The 10,702-nt window shown below is 49.4% G+C and overlaps 3 protein-coding genes across 3 annotated transcripts; 2 read left to right on the top strand and 1 right to left on the bottom strand.

The window, feature by feature from the left end:
* Positions 1 to 1,017: 1,017 nt before the first annotated feature.
* EAH_00055240 (hypothetical protein) lies at positions 1,018 to 1,662 on the top strand (the record flags this gene model as incomplete). The annotated part of the gene is made up of 1 exon (XM_013393889.1): positions 1,018 to 1,662. One exon carries the CDS (start codon positions 1,018 to 1,020, stop codon positions 1,660 to 1,662), a length of 645 nt encoding a protein of 214 aa, XP_013249343.1.
* An 82-nt stretch (positions 1,663 to 1,744) lies between these two features.
* On the bottom strand, positions 1,745 to 2,430 carry EAH_00055230 (hypothetical protein, conserved; the record flags this gene model as incomplete). Its single annotated transcript, XM_013393888.1, has 2 exons — positions 1,745 to 1,777; positions 1,882 to 2,430. 2 exons carry the CDS (start codon positions 2,428 to 2,430, stop codon positions 1,745 to 1,747), a joined length of 582 nt encoding a protein of 193 aa, XP_013249342.1.
* Positions 2,431 to 3,765: 1,335 nt separating this feature from the next.
* Positions 3,766 to 10,587, top strand: EAH_00055220 (TPR Domain containing protein, putative; the record flags this gene model as incomplete). Its single annotated transcript, XM_013393887.1, has 8 exons — positions 3,766 to 4,554; positions 4,970 to 6,010; positions 6,251 to 6,778; positions 6,960 to 7,230; positions 7,671 to 8,166; positions 8,514 to 8,697; positions 9,369 to 9,482; positions 9,933 to 10,587. Coding segments are annotated over 8 exons (4,078 nt in total), but the record flags the coding sequence as incomplete, so codon positions are not given.
* Positions 10,588 to 10,702: the final 115 nt, after the last annotated feature.

Genomic DNA, 10,702 nt, shown 5'->3' with positions numbered 1-10,702 from the left:
CTATATACACATGCATATATACACATATATATGTATATATATACGCATATATATATATATATATGCATATATATATAAATATACATATACGCATGCATTATATATATATATATATATACATATGCATTATATATATATATAGACCTTGCGGAGCCAAGCCCAAAGAGAAGAGGGAGCGGCGTCTGCTGGTGATGCAGCAAAATCTTTTGAGTGAATTTATTTGCAAATCGCGCAGCCGTCTGTACAGCCCAAAAATGCATTCGCTGTCGTAGTGCGCCCTGCACACAAACCCTAAACCCTAAACCCTAAACCCTAAACCACAAACCCTAGTCGATAAGCCATAGACAATAAATAAAAAATAAATAACCCTAAAGAATAAATAATAAACTATAAACAAATACACCTACACAATAAACAGAAAATAATAAACAATAAACTACTCACAGTAGACCCTCACCAGTAGCCCTAAACCCTAAACCACAAACCACAAACCCTAAACCCTTAAAACTAAGCAGTAGATCCTATTCAATAAATCCTACACTCTAAACACTAAACCGAAAAATAAGAAACCCTAAACTCTATACCCTAAGCAACAAGCCATAAACCGCAAACCCTAAACCCTAAGCCCTAAACCCTAAACCCTAATAAGAGGAAACAAGACAACGAGTATCAAGGACAGCAACAAACAAGAGAAATGAGGGGGCGAGAGGGTCAGCCCCAAAAGCTACGAATGCTAGGCCTGTGGTTTGCTTTTTCTAAACCTATTTAGGGTTTAGGGTTTAGGGTTTAGGGATTAGGGTTTAGGGGTCCATATAAATATGGTGTGAGTTTTGTCTGCATGCGGTGTAAACCCTTATATAGAGGCTGTGGGCATCTTCTTCTAATAAACCCTTCACTAGACTGTCTCTGTTTAGGGTTTAGGGTTTAGGGTTTATGCATGCATGCATGTATGGACACACTCAAATGTTTCTTTCTCACTGCACCCCTGCAGCAAACTGCTGCACTAAACAAACAAGCATGAAAAACAAACTCAGACGCCTACCCAGCAGCAGTTACTCCAGCAGCAGCAACAACCGCAGCAACAGCAGCAGCAACAGCAGCAACAGCAGCAGCAACAGCAGCAGCCACAGCAACAGGCACAGCAACAGCAGCAGCAACAGCAACAGGCACAGCAACAGCCACAGCCGCAGCAACAGCACTAGTAGCAACAGCAGCAGCAGCAGTACCATCAGAAGCAGCAACAGCAGCAGCAATAGCAGCAGCAGCGGCAGCAGCAGCATTAGTAGTGACAGCAGCAGCATCAACAGCAACAGCAGCAACAGCAGCAGCAACAGCAGCATTAGTAGTGACAGAAGCAGCAGCAACAGCAGCAGCAGCAGCATTAGTAGTGACAGAAGCAGCAGCAACAGCAGCAGCAGCAGCAGCAGCAGCATTCGTAGTGACCTGTTGAGGATGCAGATCCCCATGCCGACATTCGATCGACTTAAAACCGCTTCAGTCAGCGACCCGCTGCCGTCTGCGTGGCGCCACTCGTCAGCTGATTCAGCAAACTGCAGCAGCAGCAGCAGCAGCAGCAGCAGCGGCAGCAGAAGCAGCAGAAGTAGCAGCAGAAGGGAGACAAATGGAACATGGGGTGAACGTCAAAAAGAAAAATTAAAATAAACATGAAAGACACAGCTAAGAAACGAGAGACAAACCCTAAACCCTAAACCCTAAACCCTAAAGCAGACCCATCAGCAATCCATTAGCGGGCGTATAGACAGCCAGAGGAAGCTGTCTGTATACAAGACAGCCTCGCAGCAGCTCACCTCGCATGCATGCACTTAGGGTTTAGGGTTTAGGGTTTGGGGTTTAGGGTTTAGGGTTTAGGGTTGTTCTCACCAAGACTTTCTCTGGATCAATAAAGTCGGGGTCACTGCGGAAGAAGCCGGTTCGCACGCTGCGCCGTTGCTGCAAGCTGCCCATACACCCGAAGGCTTCTTGCGTAGCAGCAGCAGAACAAATGCTGCTGCTGCTGCTGCGGCGGCTGCTGCGGCTGTTGCAGCTGCTGCTGCTGGTGCTTATGCAGCGGCTGCTGCTGTTGCTGCTAAACAGGCGGCAGCAACGCGCCGCCAGGGCAGCTGCGCTGGGCTGTCCAGAAGCAGCAGCAGCAGCTGCTGCTGCTGCTGTTCCTGTTGCTGCTGCAGCTGCTGCTTCTAGAGGGGGCGCGGCTCCCCCATGACTGCTGCAGTAGTTGCTTCTGCGGCGGGGAAGGGCATACTTGGAGGGGCTGCTGCATACAGCAGCAGCAGGAGCAGCAGCAGCGCATGCACCGCAGCAGCAACAAACGGTGGCGACCCCAGCCTGCAGCGCAGCAGCTGCCTGCAGCAGCGGTAAGCTATAGAAGCTGCTGCGGGGGGCCTGGAGGCCAACCCCACGAACTCTAAACATAGCAATAGAAAGAGGAAGGGCAGTTGTTGCTGCTGCTGCTGCTGCTGTTGCTGTTGCTGTTGTTGTTGTTGTTGTTGTTAGTTTTGTTGTTTTTGTTGCTGCGGCTGCTGCTGCTGCAGCGGTGGGTGATACTGCTGCTGCACAACTTGCTGATGCTGCTGCTCAAGCACTGGTTGCAGTTGCTGCTATTGCTAATGCTGCTGCTGAGGCTGCTGCTGCTGCTGCAGCTGCTGTTGCTGCGTGAGGTGCGAGGTTGACAGCAAAAGGATGAGGCAAGTGGCGTTTGCTGCAGCAGCAAATGCATGCACACAGCAGCAAATGCATGCATGCAGCAGCAGCAGCAAGCCGAAGGGCTTCTCTGATTCTATTGTGTCTCCTCCCTCCCCATCAGCGAAAAGACAGAAGGAAGTAACAACCCTAAACCCTAAACCCTAAACCCTAAACCCTAAACCCTAAACCCCAAACGCTAAATCAATAGAACAAAGGGGGCGTCCTTTGCAGCTCTATTAACGCCTCTGAAAAAGAAAGTAAAACAAAGAAAGAGATTAATAAACCAAATAATTCTTTTATTTTTATTTAAAACATTAATGCATGCATGCGTGCATGCACGCATGCATGCATGCATCAATGTTTTAGCTGTAGCTCTTGATGAGGCAATGTTGTTGTTTTTTTGTATAGAATTTAATATTTCTTTTTCCTTTTAATTTGTTTTTTCTTTTGTTTTTTCTTTTATTTATTTATTTCACCGGCTGAGGGCAGCGCCTCGCGCTGCTTGCTGCTGGGGCTCTGCAGGGTCTGTTATCGCTCGCTTATCTTTAATTTTGTTTGTATTTCTTTTTTCGTTTAAATTTCTGTCTTCCTTTTTACTCTTTTACCTCCAATTATCATCTTCGCCCAGCCGGCTGCCCCCCTGCTGCTGATCGTGCTGCTGCTGCTCGTGCTGCTGCTGCTGCTGCTGCCGCTGCTGCTGCTGGACAGCCGCAGCTGCAAGGTTTCTCCTTTGTATTTCATAGATACTTCCAGCAGCAGCATCATCAGCAACAGCAGCAGCAGCAGAAACAGCAAAAGCAGCAGCAGCAGCAGCAGCAGCAGCAGCATCTGCACAAGGCTTTCTATTTATTTTGTCTATTATTAATTTGCGTTTCATAGATGATCTTGCTGGTGTTTGTTGCATAATTTACTTTTTCTTCTTTCTTCTCCCGATGTTTATATTATCCATTAATTATAATATATTTAATTATTTGTTTGTCTCTGCTGGGTCTCGCTGCTCTTTAATAGCTATCTTTTTTTGTTTTTGTTTGTTATCTCTGTTTTCATCTGCTTTTTACTTCGCCTATGATGGGGGCCTCTGATACTCCATTAGGGGCTTCGAAGGGCAGTGAGTCTTCTTCTCTCCGCTGCAGAGAAGAGGGTGGTGCTGCTGCTGCTGCTATTGCAGCAGCAGCTGCTGCTGCTGCTGCAGACGGCTTCGTACTCACAGGCGAACCAGGAGGCGGAAGCGCAGCTTCAGATTCAGATGAATTCGATGAAGCTGAGCAGCAGCAGCAGCAGCAGGAGCAGCAAGAGCAGCAGGAGCAGCGGCAGGCGCAGCAGCAGAGTTCGAAGCAGGGATGGGAGCAGCAGCAGCAGCAGCACGCCCTGCAGCAACAGCAGCAGCAGCAAATAACAACAACCCCACCTCCTCAATATGATACTGCTGAGGGGGGCCCCAGTGGCCTCCCCTTTAGACGTGTTATTCTTGCTGCATGCACTCCAGCTAATTTAAAACATTTATCTGCTTCTTTTCGTTTCCTAGACCCTCAAGTCTGTGCATGCGGAGACCCTGCTGCATGTAAATTCGGAGGGGAAGCTCCGCAGCAGCAGCAGCAGCAGCAGCAGCAACAGCAGCAGCAGCAAGAGGCTGATCCTTTCTCTCTCTTTGGGCCCCCAACAGCTGCTGCTGCAGCAATTTGCTGCAACAGGCACACAGCATGCAAACCCGCAACAGACAGCAGCAGCAGCAGCAACAACAGCAGCAGCAGCAACAGCAACAACAGCAGCAGCAGCAGCAGCGCAGCAGAGGAGTGCGACTGGGATTCGTTTGCTGCGGCTCTTGATAAGGAATTAGACAACATGCTTGATGTTGTAAGCAGACTTAATTGTTTTTTATTTTTTATTTATCTCTCTTTGTCTCTGTTTTTTGTTTTTTTTGCCTTTGTTTGTTGCTTCCGTTGCTTGTCTTTGTTTATATTTGTTTATATTTGTTTTTCTCTGTTTGTCTTTGTTTATATTTGTTTATATCTCTCTCTTTGTTTGTTGAGCTGTCTCCTCGTGGTGTTGTAGCTGCTGCGTCTCTTCATCTTTTATTTCTGCTGCTGCTGCTTTGCTGCTGCTTTGCTGCTGCTGCTGCGCTGGTGCTCCTGCAGCTACTGCAGCATGCGTTGCTTCTGCTGCTGCAGCAGCAGGAGGAGACAGGGGGGCAGGTGTTTCGCTGTATTTGTTGGGGTGTCTGTTGAGGTGTCTCTGCATGCATTTGTTTTTGTTTGCTGCGCTGCTGCAGCTACAAGAAAGCGGGCTGTTAGATAAAATGCAGCAGTCTCTTGCTGCTTCGCTGTCTGCTGCTGTCTTCGCCCAGCCCCGGCTACATGAGGCTAAGCTTAAAGAAGCAGCAGCAGCAGCAGCAGCAGCAGCAGCAGCTCCACCAGCAGCACCTGCAGCAGCAGCAACAGCAACAACAGCAGCACCAGCAGCACCCGCAGCAGCAGCAGCAGCAGCAGCAGCAGGGGAAAATGCAAGCGGAGACAGCGCCTCCTCAGCCGCAGAGACGAAGAATGCCTCGGAACAGCCAGCAGCAGCAGCAGCAGCAGAGACACCGGCAGCAGCAGGAGCAACTGCAGCAGCATCACAAACAGCTGCAGCAAACCCATCCCCAGGAGCCAACCCACCTGTCTCTGGTGCTGCTGCTGCTGCACCGACTGCTGCATCTGTAACATCACCATCATCATCAGCAGCAGCAGGAACAGCAGCAACAGGAACAGCAGCAGCAGGGAGCAGAGAAGAGTGTTCATTGCCGCAGATAGAGAGGGGAGGTATATTTGCTGCTACAGCAGCAGTTGAACTCCAGTGCAGCGAGTTAAAGAAGAAGCTGCTTGAGAAGCTGTCTTCGTTGCTGCGACAGCGCATGCATTCTCAGCAGCAGCAGCTTCTCCTGCTGCAGCAGCAGCAGATCGACCCTTCAGTTAAGACATACAAGCCGCTTCCTGCATATGCTAGGGGGCAGCAAATGCCTCTATTTCCTTACCGCCCCACAGTGCGCCCATCGTTGCTGCAGCAGCAGCAGCAGCAGCAGCGTTTGCTGCTGCATTCGCATGCACAGCGGCGAGGTAGCTGGGGGCTTCAGGAGCAGCTTCCCCATACAAATGCTTCATTCCCAGATGCTGCTTTCTTTGCTTTAGGCTGCAGCGCTGGCCGCGTCTGGCGGCAGCTGCTGCAGCAAAGTGGTTTAACTGCTAGGCAGCAGCTCGAGCTGCTTAGAAGTCTGCAAGGAGACAATTTAGTCGAGGGGTGCTTCATCATTGATTCTGTAACAGCACCAAATCGCGTAAGTATGCATGCATGCATGCATGCATGCATGCATGCATGCATGCATGCTGCTGCTGCTGCTGTTGCTGCTGCTCGTGGCAGGCGTCCAGCCATGCTGCTGATGCATGCAGGCATCCATGCTGCTGCTCCATACATGCGTGCATGCTGCTGCATAAAAGCATGCATGCATGGATGCTGCTGCTGCTGCAGTGTAAAGAATTAGATTGGGGTCTCTGCATGCATTGGGGTGTCTGTGCAGGTATGGCGTCGCGTGCTTGGTGGTCGCGCGGGTCGCAGAGAATTCATAAATTTGATTTGCAGCCCTTCTGCAGTTTTACGTTGTTGGGTTGTGCGCTGCGATCGAGAGAGGGATTTGCTGCTGCTGCGGTTGGTAGGCGTGGAGTTATATGAAGAAACAGCAGAAAAAACAGCTGCAGAGACACCCCAACAGCAGCGCCAAGCTGCAGATACACCCCAGCAAACACCCCACAACAACGCTACATATCCAACGCCCAACCCACCACCTCCCTATACACCTCAACCTCCGGGTGTATATGCAGCACCATACAACAGAAACTACACGCAGGACTTCACATGCGGCTCCCCAGCAGCAGCAACAACACCGCCCCCACCACCGCCACCACCACCACTGCAGCAGCAGCAGCAGCAGCAGCTGCCTTTAGAGGGGAGCGAATACCTTAAGAGGCGGCTGCTGAGGGCGGAGGTGGATATCGGCAGCAGCGGCATCTACGCAGCGCTGCCCCTTGCAGCTATTCCGCGCTATGAGGTAAACGGCAGCAGCAACCACAGCAACAGCAGCAGCAGCAGCAACTTGATCCCGATCCCAATCCGGCATTTGCTGCATGGCATATTGAACGCTGCAGAAGATTAACTTCATGTTTGCTGCTCTTTCCTCTGCTGTGCTGCTGCTGCTGTTGCTGCTGCTGCTGCTGCTGCTGTGGCTGCAGTTCATTGGCGGGCAGGCGAGCGGTTGCTGCGGGCGTTTTGTTTGTGTGGGTACTGCGTTGCGTGTTTGTTTGGTGCCACGAGCAGCATCCCCTCCTGCTGCTGCTGCTGCTGCAGCAGCAGCAGCAGCGGGGCGAGGTGCGCAGCTGCAGCAGCCGCTGCTAGACGAAGCCACCCTCAACGCAGCGCATGCACATGTTGAGGCCTCTTTGCAGCTGCCAGACTCCTTTAAGACAAACCCCGAGATGATGCAGCGCCTGCAGGAGCCTCTTGGTAAGAAGGAATAGAAAATACAAACAGCAGCAGCAGCAGCAGCAACACTCCCTGCTGCTGCTGCTGCTGCTGCTGTTGCTGCTGCTGTCGTTCCTCGGTTGCTGCAGGGCGCTGCTAGTTGAAGGCGTTGTGCTATCATTGTTCTGTATTTTTTTGTGTTTATTCTTTTCGTTTATCTTTATGTCTATGTTTTTATTTATTGTTTATTCTTTAAATTTATTTTGATGTTTATGAAAAGCAGCAAAAATGCATGCACTCGCATTTACTGTATATTTAGGCCTTATCTATGAATGGGCATTTATTTCTTTCTTAAAAATTATTAATAATATTAATTATTATTAACAAATCATTTAACTAATATGTGAATATGAATATTATTTATTTATTTATTTGTTTATTTATTTATTTATTTATTTGTTTGTTTATTTGTTTGTTTTCAGGGTTTTGTGCTGCACTGCCGCACGACTCCGCGCACCCGCAGCCTGGAGCAGCAGATTTTGCAGAGATCCGCTCATTGCTGCTGCCTCGAGATGCTGAGTCTAAGGAGCTGCTGCAGTGGTGGGATGGAGGCAGCAGTTTGCTGCTGCAGCGTCTACCTTATTTGCTGCGCAGCAGCGGGTCCTTCATGAATCCTGTTGCTGCTCACAGACGCCTGCATGCATTTTCTGCTTTGCAAATGTTGGGCATGGCCCCCAGCCCCGAACCCCACAGCAGCAGCGGCAGCAGCAGCAGCAACAGCAGCAGCAGTGCGCGCAAGAAGGCTTCAAACGACAATAATAGAGCGCTTATATGCTCAGAAGCAGAGGCCTGGGAGGCCCTTCTGCAGCGCCTTAGCGACGGCTGCTTCCTTTCATTTCTAAGCACCACATCTCCTTCGCATGCAATTCGCGTGGCAATTGCAAAAGCAGAGACTGACGCTGCAGTCAGAGGAGGAGGGTGCGTCCGATGCACTCTTTATTCTTATCTGGGGCTCCACGCATGCATTTGGCTGCATGCATGCATGCATGCATTTGGCTGCGTGCATGCATGTATGCATGCATGTGGCGTATACGGGGCATTTGGGAGATGGGGAGAACAGCTGCTTGGGTGCTGCATGTATGCACCTCTATGCATGCATGCACGTGCATTTATGCATGCATTCATCTGTATATATGCGTACAGATCTATTATGTATGGCATGCATGCATGCATATCTGGATCTATATATATATATATATATATGCATATATATATATATATATATCTTCTTCTGTGCTTGTGTTTGTTTCTGTCTGTGCATGCAGTGTGGGTCGTTTGCTGGCCCAGCAGCAGGGGGCAGACTGGGCAAAGCGGCGTTTAAAGGCGGGGGTAGCATGCGCACGGCGTAGACAGCTGGAGCAAGCGATTCAGCTGTATGACTCAGCGCTGCAGCTGAGGCCTGATTATGCAGATGCTCTTGTTGCGAGGGGAGCAGCTTATGCTAATAAAGTAAACAATCCATGCCACCCATGTGCAAGGGGCTTGAGGGGTTTAGGGTTTAGGGTTTAGGGTTTAGGGTGAGGGTGAAGGGTTGTTTAGGTTTTAGGGTTTAGGGTTGTTTAGGGTTTAGGGGGCTGCTGGAACGGCTAATGCCAATAATGTAAACCACCAATTCTACCCTGGTATAGATGCAGTGCCACTCGCATTTAATTTTAATGATACGGCGACCACCGAGATCTACACTCTTTCCCTACACGACGCTCTTCCGATCTTTTTATGGTTTATGGTTTAGGGTTTAGGGTTTAGGGTTTAAGGTATTAGGGTTTAGGGTTTAGGGTTTAGGGTTTAGGGTTTAGGGTTTAGGGTTTAGGGTTTAGGGTTCTTTAGGGTTATTAGGGTTTAGGGTTTAGGGTTTAGGGTTTAGGGTTTAGGGTTTAGGGTTTAGGGTTTAGGGTTTGAGTTTAGGGTTTAGGGTTTAGGGTTTAGGGTTTAGGGTTTAGGGTTTAGGGTTTAGGGTTTGGGGTTTCTGTCTGTTCTCTGCCTGCTGCTTCCACGCCCGCTTCCCTCGTCCGCCCGTTATTATTTTTTTGATTTCCGTCCGTCTATTACTAATTTAATAACCAATTTATCTTAAATTTATTTATTTATTATTTATTTGTTTATTTATTTTCTGTTTGTAGCTAGACTACGAGAAGGCTGTTGCTGACTTGGAGGCGGCGTTGGCGTTGGAGCCCAACAACAAAAATGCAGCAAAATATCGTGCAATTGTCGCAGACAGAATGGAAGGAAAAGAGGTACATAGAGACAGCAGCAACAGCAGCAGCAGCAGCAGCAGCACCAAGAGAGCTTCGCCAGCAGCAGTAGCAGCAATAGAGCTTTGCCAGCATTACCAGCAACAATAGCAGCAGAAGCAGCAGCAGATATAGAGCTGCGCCAGCAGCAGCAACAGCAATCATAGCAACACCAGCAGCATGATTTGAGTGGTTAATGCCGACTGCTGCTGCATGCAGCAGCAGGCGGAGTCTTGTTTTTGTTTTGTTCTTCTCTCGTGGTCTGCTGCTGCATGCGCTGCTGCCATCAGTAGAAGACCCCCTTATAGCAATGCATGCATATAAGGCATTTGTATTGGCTTTTATGAATGCTGCTTATTCCTGCTGCTGCTGCTGCTCTTTCTGCTCCTGCTTCTGTTGCTGCTGTTGCTTTTCTTCCTGCTGCTGCTGTTGTTGCTTCTGCTGTTGCTGTAGCCTGCTGGCGGCAAGGGGGCGGCGTCTTCTAGTGCTGGGGGTCGGGATCGGGATCGGGATCGGGATCGGGATCGGGATCGTACTCCTTCGCCTGACCGCAAGTGCAGGTCTCCAGAGACTTCTTCTTTGCCGGAAGTTCAGGCAACTCGTTCTACAACAATAATAAGAAAAACAACAAAAGCAGCACCTCCATTACCTTTAGGTGTATCACGCAACGCCATTTCTAGCGCTGCAGCAGCAGCAAATGCTGTCTTAGAACAAGCTGCTGCTGCTGGGGTTGTAGGGGGGGGCGCCTTAGGGGCCCCCACCAATGCGTTTGATAGAAGTCGCAGCGCACAGGAGCAGCAGCGGCAACATTTGCTGCTGCTGGAGCAGCAGAAACGAAGAGCAGCAATTATGCAGCAGCAGCTAAAACACAGCCAGGAGTTAGAACGGCAAATCCAAAGAAAAAAGAGAGAAAGAGAAATGATGCTCCTTCAACAGCAGCAACAGGCCCAGATAAAAGCAGCTGTAAGTGCCAGCAGCAGCAGCAACAGCAGCAGCAGCAACAGCAGCAACAGCAGCAGCAGCAGCAGCAGCAGCAGCAGCAGCAGCAGCAGCAGCAGTAGAAGCAGCAAAGACAAATCCCACAGGAGCGAGAAGAAGAGCTCTAAAAGTGAGACAGCCCCTTTGTCAATGTGTTTGTATGCTTTTAATAAAATGTAATTTTGTGCTTTTTATGCGTCTTCATTCTTCATGTTTGCTTGCAGTATATATATATATATATATAT

The sequence above is a fragment of the Eimeria acervulina genome, genomic scaffold (genome assembly GCF_000499425.1).
Source record: "Eimeria acervulina Houghton genomic scaffold, Eah_scaff1086, whole genome shotgun sequence".
NCBI classification, from domain to species: Eukaryota; Apicomplexa; class Conoidasida; order Eucoccidiorida; family Eimeriidae; genus Eimeria; species Eimeria acervulina.
This window is presented reverse-complemented; position numbering and strand designations above follow the sequence as displayed.